This window comes from Rhinolophus sinicus, chromosome 17 (assembly GCF_057876585.1).
Source record: "Rhinolophus sinicus isolate RSI-liver-muscle chromosome 17, RSI-T2T, whole genome shotgun sequence".
Taxonomy (NCBI): Eukaryota; Metazoa; Chordata; class Mammalia; order Chiroptera; family Rhinolophidae; genus Rhinolophus; species Rhinolophus sinicus.
The window spans coordinates 175,371,083-175,384,732 of NC_142517.1; the positions used below are offsets into that span (position 1 = coordinate 175,371,083).

At 40.2% G+C, this 13,650-nt stretch overlaps 1 protein-coding gene across 7 annotated transcripts in view; it reads right to left on the reverse strand.

The window, feature by feature from the left end:
* Positions 1-6,078: 6,078 nt before the first annotated feature.
* Positions 6,079-13,650, reverse strand: part of STAT1 (signal transducer and activator of transcription 1) — a 38,116-nt gene continuing 30,544 nt past the window's right edge. For 6 of the 7 annotated variants that reach the window (XM_074339284.2, XM_019740725.3, XM_019740724.3 and 3 more), the window contains 4 exons: positions 12,841-13,026; positions 11,765-11,840; positions 10,882-10,984; positions 6,079-7,223 (listed from right to left, as the gene is read on the reverse strand). In XM_074339284.2, coding sequence (XP_074195385.2) covers positions 7,209-7,223; positions 10,882-10,984; positions 11,765-11,840; positions 12,841-13,026 — 380 coding nt within the window. In that variant the 3' untranslated portion in view covers positions 6,079-7,208. Of the gene's footprint in view, positions 7,224-10,881; positions 10,985-11,627; positions 11,841-12,840; positions 13,027-13,650 lie in introns of those variants that run through there. The other variant, XM_088794695.1, reaches the window with a different exon arrangement.

A 13,650-nucleotide genomic window follows, 5' to 3' on the forward strand; every position in this document is an offset into this window, starting at 1 on the left:
TGTGAGCAATATTTACCTCGTGCATTGTATAATCGGATGTAAACGAAATAGTTACCAATGCTAGCTTAACTGTGTGGTGTTCATGGTTGATTTCTGTGTCTTGTGAATTTTCAGTTTATGGTGATGATCTGCTGGTATACATTTACAAATTACGCTCTTATGATGCAGCCTGTCCACATAGGCCAAGGCAGCCTTTAGAAGCAAACTAGTGTGATTTTCATGACTTCAAATATAGATTTAGTTCGAGTGTTTGAACAACTATATGCACTTATGGTTGTGTGTTTAAAATGTCTCCCATCACCCTAGCTTCATGATGTGACTTTAAAAATTACAGTAGTTAACAACTGTTAATAGGATAGACCAATTATGATTAGACTTTATCAGGGAATCTGTTTAAGATATGTTTGGTGACCAAAACATAATGTGTGAATGTAGTTACACTACTTTTGAAAATTTTTCCTTTTTCTATACCCCTTGTCCAGCTTCTCTCCCCAGACATTTAGCTATTTGCCTCTTTAGCTGGGAAAGTGGGTGCTGGCATACTATGCAGTTTTCATGTTTTCCACAGTAAGTCAGAAAATGCCTCATAGATCTGGCATCCGAGCTACAACCACGTCATTTGTCTATAGGAAATAAACCAGAGACAAATTACAAAGATAAGTACAAATTAGTCAAATGTATCAGCCTAAAGAAGGGATGTCCTACTGCCACTTTTTAAGAACATATTTTTCAGCTTCCAGGATGAAGCTAAAACAGAAGTGCTCTAAGTTACCAAAGTTATTATGGTGGTATGGGAACTGCTACAAATAACATTCGTTTTTAAACCTATCATGAAAAGTCTGCATCAAGGTATCTGCTCTATTTGGGGGACCACGAGATCACTCCAGTGTTCTCCTTATTCTCTATTGTATAAGTTTTGGTGGACTCTCTAGTTTACTAATAAGAGAAGGCCATTTCATTTTAAATGGAGACCCATGATTTGTTTGGGGGAGGAACTGCACATATACTTTATCCCAGCATACCTCAGAGGTAAAGGGGTATGAGGTGAAGCACACATACAGGCACACACATACACACACACAAATGGACTTCTCTGAAGCTGTTGAGTGACATGAGCAGAAACCTCAACCACATGAACGCTAGTTAACATAGCCAATTCCTTTTTTTCTTTACCTTTTCTATGAGAACACACTACTCCTTCCAAGCCTTATCACGCCTAATTTCCCACTCTAGCAGTCTCCATGTGTTTTGATTTTTCTTCCAGTCTAAGTCAGTGGCCTCAGCCATCACCCTCCTGGTCCCGAGACAGCACCTCCTTTGTGGAAGCATGGCCAGCGTTCCTCAGTGGAGCTGCATCAGGCATGAAGCCGTGCTGTGGGGAGTAAGGGGGGTGGGCACCCAGCCCTGCTGCTGTGTTCCTGCCCCGTGAATCTATCAAGTCACCTAGACGGGTAGCATTTGCAAAATATCCCCAGTTATATTATAGATCCTCTTGAACTGAAATCAACTGAAATAAATTTGCTCAAACAGCAGCTTGCTTTGTGTGATCAAAATGAAGCATTAAGATAGTTCAATTGTGTAACTTAAAGATTACCAATGATTTTGAGGCTTTTCTTTAATTAAAAAGAGGTTGTAACTATTATTTGGGAACAAAGATAGTTTTCATCTTGTCTCAGATCAAAACTATTTTGTGAAATCTTTGTTTAGTGAAATGTGCCCTTATTTACCCATGAGGTTATTTATGACTGTATCCTGATTCCTGCTCTCTGTTTGCTGTTGGCTGATAATCATGAGTCCATTTGGTTGAAATGCTTCTGACTGTGCTGTTAACTGCTGCCATGAGTATACTCCAAAGATCATTTTATTTTGGCTTTAGGATCGTATCTGCTTTTTTTCTGTATCAGGAGAACGCTCTAAGGTCATGTTTATTTAAAGCTTTGTACATTAATATAAGGTTGTTTCTGCTGGTCTCAGCCCTAATGATCTCATCTTTGAGGGTCTGTGCTGTACCCCATGCTGCCCCCACTGCCCTTTACTGCAGAGCTGGATTAACTAGTGACCTTTGATTCTGTTGTCTGTCTGATGGGGACTGAATGGCCTGATGATGGATTTAGATTCTTCCTGGGGATTGTACAGCTACGAATGTATTTGCCACTAGGACCTCCCAAAGAGAATCTAATCGTAAAACTAGAAGTTGTAAGTATTCTGAAACTGGGAAATATTTATTTTAAATGAAATCAGGTAGTGTTGCTTTTTACAGCGTAATAAATACATGTATCAAAAAAACAACTGAAAAATGAATTTTTTTTTTTAAAAAAACCAACTAAGGTTTTTCTCTTACATCACTGGGTTGGGAACTCCACTGAGCACAGGGATCGTGTCAGGTTGGTTCCAATCCATGTCCAATGCCTGCTGTGAGCCAGGCCCCATGCAAAGTGTCACATGGGGTTACCACACTGATTAAGATGAGAATCCTGAGTGGAGTTAATCCTTGAAGGCGAGAGGATGGGCAGGCACATTTCTAGTCCCCTAGAAGCTAACACTATCCTTTCACAGTTAGGAAGTGCTCAGTAAATATGTGCTGAATCAAATCATTGAACATGTCCTGCACTAGGAGGTATTCTGACCTTTTTTAAAGAGAACAGGTCATTTTCACAAAGCCTTGACATGTATTCGGGGAGCTGAACCTACTGCTGCCGCCCTCGGGTCTGAGGAGGACTAGCTGAGCTGGTAAACTGCAGCTCCGGGCTGGTTCATGGGGATGTGAATGGCATTTGCTTCCAGTGCAGGTCCCCTACTTTAGGGTTAGTATATGGTTTTCTAACCACAGAGAAGGTACACGAACACCATGGCTGTCCAGTTCCAGCTATCAAAGTCATTGGTCACAAAGTCATTTGCTTCGTTACAGCGAACATGTTAACCTGTCTGCGTTACTGACAGTTTAGAACTGGAAGAGACATCAGAGATTTCTCATCGAATCCCCCTCTTTCCCAGATGAAGCTGACACCAGAGAGTAGACTGTGATACAGCACTCGGCCCGTGTTCTTTCCCTACATCCTACCGCAGTGCACCCGATGGATAGAAGATCCAGCTACTTGCAAATTAGCTCAAGTCTGGGCTCTGTGGAGTTTTAAGGAGAAGCATAAATGCTACAAAGTTAAGCTGTGCAACATGCAGTCAGCTTGAGCTGTGCATGAGCACGTCCGCAGACAAAAGCTTGGCATCAGTGCAGGGGAGACCACACGGATGAATAATCCCGAATTGTGAAAAATGAAATTATACTTGTTCTTGATACAACATGATCATTTTATTTTTGTGGGATTTTGGTAGGGGCTGGGACGATCTTCCTAATTTCACTTATTAACCCTCATAGTAAATTGAATTAATTTGTAAATCATGGACCAGATGGCCCAGGGAAGTAGCCCATGAATGTGTTAGGTGGCATTTAAAACAAGGGCTTTTGGGGGAAGGGGTATTTTATAGCTATGAATGGAAAGGATGTGATTTACGAGACAACTAGGGAAGGGTATGTGTGTTTGGGGGGGGGGAAGGCTTAGAAAATTAAGTCAGTTATTAAAAGGGGGCAAAGATTGGGTGTCTCATTTCTATTCCGGAGCCTGAACCTCACTCCAGGTGCCCCAGGCTGGCCCCTTGCTACCTGTGCAAATAGTGTAGAGTCTACTAGGAAGTGAGTCAGACGAGCAGTCACAACAGCAAAACAATATCAAGACTGCTTCGTTTGTGTCCAAGATATGGGGAAGGGTGCAAACGGACACCGACACTGGGGCATTAAAGTGGTATAACAGCATTAAGAAATATAGAATTTACATAGTTTAATAATAGGTTTTTGACAGCTTTCTGTCAAAGGGATCTTTTAGGAACCTTTATATTCTTGGATACCCAATATAATCTTAATATATAAGTTTAAAACTGCTTAAGTATGGTTCTTTTTTTCAATAGTTCAAACAAGATGTTTGTCAGGATAGCACACACAAAACCTGGTTAGTTTATCAAAACTTGGAAACTGACTATTATTAAGTCAGTATCACTTAAGAGTTATAAAAACTCATCTTAGAAAGTTCCAAAACAATATTATCTTTAAACTTTGTAAAATTGTTTTAAATGCTATTTCTTTGAAATTGTGCATATTTTTATATAACATTTAAATTTTTGTAGCTTTTGATTATGTATGCTTCACAAAATCTTAAGTTTTCATAAGATAATAAGTACTAGAACATATGATCCAGTACCTCAGAACACCTGAAGTTCCACAAAGGTAGGTATCTTCGTCTGTTTTTGTTTCCCAAACATCTAGAATAGTGCCTGGCTCTTGGCAGGTGCTCAATATGTGTCTGATGTAATAATAAATGAATGAATGACCAAAAGACACCATTCACGTAAATACCCCAGACTTTGGGCACAGCATCCTAGTTTAAAAGGTAGGTGGCAGAGTTTTGAAAACAATTTCTAGATTTGTCCTGTCTTCTCTGGGATAGTTAAAGGTAAAAGGAGTGCTTTCTTTGTTAAGACTTAATATCCCACTTTAGCATATACTCAATAAACAGATTTTGCTTGTTTAAAGCGGGATAGTGAAATCCACTTACTGCCATCTCAGAAAACTCTCTTTGTTAAGTAAGGAGAAATTTCTCCCAAATATTACATATAAGCTCTATGCTTGTGAAACACCATATAAGAAATACTATTAAAACACACCAACATCTCTACACCAGGATCTAATTAGTGACTTTTTATACTGATCAAGTATGTAAGAATACAAACTTACACTGGCTAGCCAGGCCATTATCTACTTTACTCCCTGGAGAAATACAGCTCTCAATGTTCGTTATACAGGAACTTTATGCTTCCTAGATGTAAACACTGCAGACATGGAGATGAGAATCATCACATTTGTAATGATGCCAGAATTCAAGCCTATACCACTATTCCCTGGTAACTCTTCCAACAATATTTAAGTCTAACATGCCAGATTTATGTCTAACTTGGTGATTATGTCTTTTCTTATACTATGTTTTTCTAGCAAACGGTGTCTTTTACTTTGAGAAGGTCATGGCTTTCTAGCTTATAACATTTTTGGAGAAAAAATGGCACCTTTTTGTGTGGGTGCAATAATTTCTCAGTAATAGCTAATCATGGAGGTGTAGATTTTAGATGGCTGCTTTGGAGACAAGACAGCGTCCCCTATTACATATATTTTAAATTTGAAAACTTACATTAGCAGTACTGAGATTCATTTTTAAATAAATGCCAAATTATTTGTGCATTTGGAGGCAGCTGCAGTCACCAAGACCAACATACTTACAGCTTGCTCCAATAATGTTTCCTCTCTGATCTCTTCCACTGACCTATCTTAATCTGCAACAGCAATTCTGGTGATAAGCAGGGTAAGAAAGGGCAACAGTCAGGAATATGGTGTTATTAATCTTATTATAAAATAAGAACTGACATGTTTATGTTTAATCATGAATTTTAAAAATGAGAAAAACACCAGACGTATACTTAATGCCAGTAACTTTTAAAATCTTTACACCAAATGCTATTAAGCATTTTAATACTTCTGAAAAGTAAAGAGAGTCTCTTGGCTAGTGCAGTAAAATGAAACCATGCCAAATCATTCTCAAAGGGCAAAAATATACCAAATAAACACCAGCAATTAGAAACAGTATTTTGTTCATGTTGTCTTCTTGGTTCCTTTATCATTTCAATTTCAAAAGTCAATGCAAACCCAGTAAGGTCATGCCATCTTATGTAAAAACAGAGGAGGCTTTCATGTGTGTTCAGTACAAAGGACCATGTGCATCTTATAGTTAATACAATCCATATATGTTAGCTTTAATTTTAAAATAGACACAGTAATATAATGGTGGTGACAGTGGGAAAATAAGATGCAGCTACAAAGACAGCAGGCTGAGCAGGCTGAGTGTTGTGTGGAAGAACCCTGTCAAAGCCATCCCCCTACACCACTTCTCTGTGCCAGTACTAACGAAGGAAGAAGGTAAGGAACAACACACTTCACAAAACACCATCAGTCAAAAAGGGGTCTAGAAAAAGCACAGGAGATAATGCAACAATCTGCAAATGTATTTGTCAGAAAAACACATTTATAAGTGAAAAACATGCAATTCTCAATGCAGTTACACAGGATGAGTTTTCAAATTATTTGATTCTCATATTATTTCTGGCTCATGATTTTTCAGTTACTATTTTTTCTTCTCAATTTGAAAATCTTACGACTAGACTAAATACCAGCTGATAAAATAAAGACAAATTAACCCATTTAAGAACGTGAATTAAATTTTGAATTTGTCTACATCTATGATTAATTTCAACTTTTTGAAAAATAATAGGATTTGCCTCGAGAGAGCTGTCGTTAATAGACTGGCTCCCTTGATAGAACTATGAAGACAATTTCATTTCCTAGTGACCATGATGAAGTAAACTATATTCAGCTTTGGATATTCAAGTTTAAGCAGAAAATCCTACTGCTAAATTTGGAAAATGTACTTCCTTCTATTGATATTAGCCAGTATCATAAAGCCGTAACAAACAGAAAAGCTACTTCTCCCAAGAGAGAGAATTTAGCTTTAAATGGCCACAGTAGAAGATATAATAAAATACAGACCACACCGTTTGTCCCCTGCCCAGATACAGGATGGGTACCTTTGATAAAGAGTTATATAGTTCTAGAGAAACATAGCTTTAAACTATTTCACAGGTAAACCAATGGAAAACTTCCAGCCATATTTAAAACAGAACAGATAAAGATTCTCCAGAACAGAAATCTGCCAATCCTACATGAAGAAGTTCCCTAAACAACCGATCCAACAGCCTATTAACAAGTGAGCACTGACGTGATGCAGAGCACTTGCTAGATGCTGCTAAACTTCTGACCTTTCCCCACGCTCTCAGTCTAGCAGTCCTGTTCTTTTGGGTGTATCTGGATGTTTTTCATTTGCAAAACCCACTCTGTGGAGAGGGCCTTTCAATTTTACCTTTAATTAGATGCGTGAAACCCTCCAGAGTAACAGATGTTTCTGAATTAGGGAAAAATCCACTTGCTATCAACAGGTTGCAGCAAATTTGTTGGCCTTTCATTTCCCTAGAAACACAGGATGTGAAGGAACAGAACAGCAGGAGGGAATCACAGGGAAGGAAAGATGTCGCCAGAGAAGAGGAGAAAAATTCATGCTCTATACTGCGTTCATCTGTAAAAAGACAAAACGTGGTTAAGTTTATTACACTGATTTTGTAAAATGCAGATTCATATATTTAACACTGCTTGTCTGTTCAACAACAGAGTAGTAGGAAGACACTTCCAATAGCAAATAACCACCATGGAATTAGAGAGCCTCAGCATGTGCTGTCATTTTTCCTGGACTAATCAAGACCTTCTATATTCTCTTAAGCTGATGAATTATTACTCTGCAGCCTGCTGGCTTAGTTCTGTCGATTCATCCAGGCTGCATGAAGCTTTGTGCTGTTATTCAAGTCTGGGGACAGAGCAACGTGGCAAGTCTGCTCATGCAAAACAAGGGCGAGGCAATGCTGAGTTGTATGCCAGAGGGAGAGACATGGGAGAAATGATGAATTTTCCTTAAAGGCCACTCAGTAGGAATAATAACTGAATGTCTTTTAGGTATGGCTGGAGAAGTAGAATCACTAGGAGTCCCCAGCAGTGCCTCCTGCCCGGCTGCCTGGAATGGGGCACCTTGCAGGCAGTGAACGCCGAAGAATGCCAGCCTGCACTGACTTCCGATTTCACTGCCATGGGGGATTCTCCCTGCAAACCAGGTGCTCTCGACCAGGGAGGAGTCTGTCCGCCGGCAGTCATGACTGGGTGTGGGGCTATGTGTGCTATGGGAATCTAGTGAGTAGAGGCCAGAGATGCTGCTAAACATTCTACAATGCACAGGATAGTCCCACACACACAGAATTAGTCAGCTCCAAATACCAATAGAAACACACTACTTGTATGACAAGCCTCTTGAGAACGGAGTCCGTTTTTTTTAATCCCAAGTACTCAATAGTGGATGGTGCATAGTGGGCTCTTAGGAAAATTGTTTTGGATGAAAAGCACAATGAAGGTTTTTCCCTGTGTTTCAGAGTGGCTGACACTAAAAATATGTGGTTAAAGTCGTGGACTTGGAGAAGGAGAGGGAGAGAGAAAGCCTGGATGCAAACGCTATCACTCTCTCAGCAGCGGTGTGACATGGCACATGAACTAACCTCTGTCAACCGCAAGGTCCTCATCTGTTCAAAGGAGGCTAATAGCAGCTAGTAGAGAGATCTAGTGAAAGGACTGTGTTAGATAACGTATGTAGAATGTCTAGTATGGTACGTGGAAAATAGCACACAATAAATGTTCCTGTTACCAGCTTTGACCAAAGGCCTCTAGGAGAGTAAACTGGTTTTCATATCATCCCAGGGGAAAAAGCTGACTGTACAGGAAATCCAGACTAAACAAATCAAGTCATGCTGCAGAAAACACTGGTGCTCTGTCTCTCTTGGACAATTTCCCGAGGAGCGTGGGGCCCTCCTGAGGCGGCAGTCAGCCTCAGGGTCACCCTAGTCCAGAGCAGCGACCTCTAGACATGACTGAAAACAGCCAGTTCTGAGAGGTAATTCTATGTCGGAGCGTATGTCCCAATTCCATGGTAAAGGTAAACCATGGACAGTCAAGGTGGAGTCCACCCAATTTGGAGACTAATCCAACTTTTAATTCATCTAACCAGTACCGTGCCCAAATTACGGCCTCTTTTAGCTCTTTAAGTATCCTATGGCTTTAATCTGGAGGGATGTGTGTGTGTGTGTGTGTGTGTGTGTGTGTCTACATTTTTATTTTGTTCTACAAATGAAATGAATTAAATCAGCTGGAATGGAATGGAATGGCGACGGGGAATCCAGAGACCCAAAACCATTTCCTGGCATTTATTTAGAGTATTCAAACTGCTCTGACAGCATTATTCTGAGAACACAGAAAAAGCAATCACTCTGCTTGCACAGATGGAGGGAACTAATCCATCCTATTTTCTCAAGGTCACAGGGAATAATGGTGATGACAGAGTTAGAACTCTGATGTCCAAATCCAAAACACAGGCCTCTCACCCGAAGGCCACACTGCCTTTGTCATAATAAACCAGAATAAAACGTACTCAGTTCTGTGCAAACAGCCTCTCTAGGGAGCATGTTTTGAATAAGATCAGTTAGGTTTCTCTGGGAGATAACCCAGGATACTGAACAAGAGCAGGCACTCTAGAAACACACCGAGTGGCTTCAAATATTCGTTCCATCACTTACTATTTGATCTTAGACAAGTTATATAATATTTTTGCGGGGGGAGGGTGAGAGGGGCTCTTTTTCCATACCTGCAAACATGGGAATAGAAATAATACCTAACACAGAAGATTGTTGTGAGGACTGAATAAGCTACCACTTGTGGAGTGGCTGGTACACACAGTAAGTGTGTAGCAAGTGTCCCCTACTAATGGTGGTGATGGTGACAAGGTGACTGGCTCAGGAATAACAAAGGTGTTGTAAAAGAAGATCAGCCCATTTTCTGGCCCATCAATCTATCTGACATATTCTGAATAGGCGTTATATTTATGCCATTTTTGTGTCAGGCTTAGAAATGATGCTTTACAGCAGAGTCGGGGGGGGCTACATTCCAGCAGAGGATGCGACCTTACCCCCGTAAGAGGTTCATTCTACACTTGTTAACAGGAACAGAACTGTTTTGCTATTACATGACCTAAGCATTTTTCTAAGTGATATTTTTCATCCTCTACAATCAATAAGGTCTAAGAAAGGACATTCAAGATTTTAGCTTGTGTTTCTTCAAGTGAAGAAAAAGGACGAAGAAAAAAGTCACACACCAGAAGCTTGACTGTAAGTGGCTATTACTGATGTCATATAAATGCATTCCCTGAACACGTGGCTCTGTGACCCTGGATGTTTGAAGAGCAACCCCCTCTCCCTCTCCTTTCTCTGTCGTCTTCCTCGCTCATTACCGAACACCAGGCGCCAGGCCAGGTACACAGTGATGAAGAAAGGCCAGTAATGACTCAAAAAGGAAGTTTTTAAGCATTAAACAATTTTTTTTTTAAAATCAACTGGAATAGCTTCACGTGGAAAAGGGCTTAAAACAGCATCAGCACAAATCAAACCAACCAAAAAAAAAACACACACAAAAATCTTTAAGAGGAAGGATTTCAGGCTGACAGACAGGCAATGCTATTGGATATACTGAAAAACATTCTCCTAAAGGAAGATTCACTGTTTTGTACGAAATGCTGTTCCTGTTCCTAGCAGGACACTCATTAACTGTTTCACTCTTGGAACCTTAACTCTTGGCAAGTCCTTCCCAGCTCCAGGTGCTAGCAGTACCAATTAGTTCTCAAACATAATGCAGGTGAAATTGTTTCATTACTGCTAGCTGAGTCTCTATATAATGATTGTAATTACCAAGCATTAGTCCCCTCCCTTCCTAAAAATAACACTCCTTCACCCAGACACAGCACTGAAATAACAGGACAAAAGAAAACATTTTCTTATCAGAGAAATCTTAGTTCCTTAATTTTATGAAATTTCTACATGGATGTCAAAGCGCAGAGGGGGATCTTTTAAATATTTGAAATGTCACTTATTTTTTGGAAGGTGCTGAATGCCAAGAATAAAAATCCCGGTGATGATGTAGCTTGTTTAAGTACAGCAGGCTCCAACTTGTGGATAATCTAAAAACCCCGTTCTTGGTTCTATGCTCCTCCTGGTATCTTACAGACAGGCCCAGGGTCGGCCAGGGTGCCCCCGACCCCCGCCTCAGAGAGCACACAGCGTGAGTTGAGAACACTCCAGTGTGGTACTCACCATAGTGTCAAATTCTACAGGACCCAAACTCCGAGACACCTCATCAAACTCCTCAGGAGACATGGGGAGAAGGTTGTCTGTGGTCTGAAGTCGAGAAGGGTGACTAAAATGGGGAGAAAGGAAAAGGAAATATTAACACCTAGATTAGGAAAACAGATAACGGGAGGTTCCGGTCCCCAGCCCGGCCCCTTGAGCCAGACTGGACAGCCAGACTAGAACCTGTGCCGCTTCTGCCTCGTCAACCCTGGGTGCGAGTGTGTGCAGTGTCACCCTGAGACGCCAATGCCTCAGGGCTTACCCTGGCCCGAGAAGCACCAGAGAAATGTCTGGGGAGTCCCTCATCCCTACCTTGAGGTGTGTATGCAGATAAAGCTGCTCCAGAGTGTTTTTACATGAAGGCTACATCCATTCACCCCAAGACAGTTCTGCAGGCCAAATAACTGAAAATGACTTTTCCAAATTTTTTTCTACCTTTTATAAAATGAAACAACAAAATAAAAGCAAGCGGAAATAAAAAATGTATCTCAATCATTACTTTGGCCTTTTCTAGATTGAAAAGAACTACTTTCCCACTCTGATCGATTTTTGTTCATTTTATTCACACTTTTTCAAAGTATCAGTTTGGGGAGCATTTATATACTTTAAATACAACTTTGGGGTTTTTTTTTTGTTGTTTTGTTTTGTTTTTTTCATAAAGGCAGTAAAATGCTGATAGGCAGTGACACCAGGATCTCTAATTAGGATCTTTCCAACAAGTCCAGCTGTGATGGCGGCGGCTGCAATTACCATGGGACAGCAGAGTGCAAGCATCTCCAACAGGCCCCAGCTAAGAGCAGGGCTGGCTCGAGGCTCTTAAACATGGCACTCTTCTGTGTTCACTTACACTTCAGACACAGAAATCAATTCAGTCTTGATGTATCCGGTTCCCTTAGGGCCATCAAGTTCCATGGGTTCTGGTGCTAGAAACAAACACAACGTGTACACTTTCCATTAGCAGAAATTACAATAAGAACCATCAACTTTCTCTCCGATCAAAATTTTACTGTTTTTCTTGATTGTCAAGATAGGGTCCTGTCACTTTCAGGGGTTATTGTCCCCCTGCCTGAGTCACCTGAAATTCTGGCGGGAATGCAGTAATAATTAGAATCAAAGAAGAGGAGAGTTCACTACCAAAGTCAAGCTAAGTGGCTCTCTTTCCAAGGCTTGAAAGCCTACAGAAGGTGGAGCCCAAAATATGCGAAGCTGTATCAGGTTTAGTGGTCTTAGCCTGGTTGGTGTAATGTACACAGCTGTCCAGGTAAGCTGGGAGCATCTTCTCCCCAAAGTAGTTGTGCTAATATTGAGATTTCTGATTCTGAAAAATAATTAGCTTGATTTGGCATGGTCCAAACCAGACTAGTCTAACTTGCACAACTTTCTCAAATGCAATTCAGCGAAAACTGAGAAGCAGGAGACCTGTGTTCGAAGCCTAGGTCTGCCCTTAAAAATCATCACTAGTAAAACATGGTCTAATAATTTATTGGGTCACCCTGAATGAACCACTGTACTTCTGCTGGGCCTCAGTTTTCTCAATTATAATAGGAGCAGGCTGGCATAAATCAGTTGGCCATGATGGTCCTATCTTTTACCCCATTCCATGTAGAAAAAGTAATAATGTAACAAGTACATAAGACCAGAAAAGAACTTTTCTAATACTCCTAAAATAAGAAATCATTTACTCTTTCTTACCAGCTGTATCAGGCCAAATAATGTATCATGTTTCAACTGTGCTGTGTTTATACCATTTTTTTCAAAGCCTGCTTTTACCAATTCGAAAGAAAGTGGGTTGATGACACAGCATGGGTGGGGTTTGTGCTGGCACCTTGCATTTGTAGGAAGGTAAGGGTAGTGTGTGTGATTAAACCCTGTGTCCAGAAAACCTTTGGATAATGATAAAAGGAGAACACAACCACCACGTACCTTCCTTTGGCCTGGAGTAATATTTTCCAAAGGCATGATCTTTATCAATATTTGGATACAGATACTTCAGGGGATTCTCTGGAATATTTTCAGCAGCCATGACTTTGTAATTGCGAATAATATCCGGGAAAGTAACAGCAGAAAGCTCTTTCTTCGTGTAGGGCTCAACCGCATGGAAGTCAGGTTCTAAAAAGAAGAAAAGCGAAGTGAGTCCCATGGAATATCACAAAACAATAAAGAAGAGAAACAAAACACTGCAGAGTTGATGGATTTGAGAGAACCTGGTAAAAACTAATCACAATGTAGGAGTTACAACACAGTACTATTTTGTTTCTAAATAAATTATAGTCCTTTCTTAAAAACAGGAAAAATGAAGGCAGACATTACTATCAACACTGCTTGTCATTATTGCCTTAGATTTGCAAATCGAGCCAAAAGAAGTTTATTAAACACCTTCAAAAGCATGCAGCTTCAATGATGTGCTACCCACAAGCAGATAAACAACTAATTCCTAATTGGGTCATCTTGGCTCAAGCCAGAGATTAAGGGTACTGAAAGATAAGCTCACTTTATTTTTCTTTTCATATTGAAAAGTATAAATTTTTATTAAAATAAACGATGACAATACATGGAAACAACTTTTTAAAACAAACAAAAAAGATCCCACTTGCTAATTTTTTCTCTAATCTTTATTGTAAGAAACCACAGTTTAAGTCACTCCTGGTCTCATTTCTCCCAGACCTCATGTGAATTGTGCTTCCTTAAGTGATTGGAGATCTCATTTTTGAGCACACACACCCCAGAAGCTGC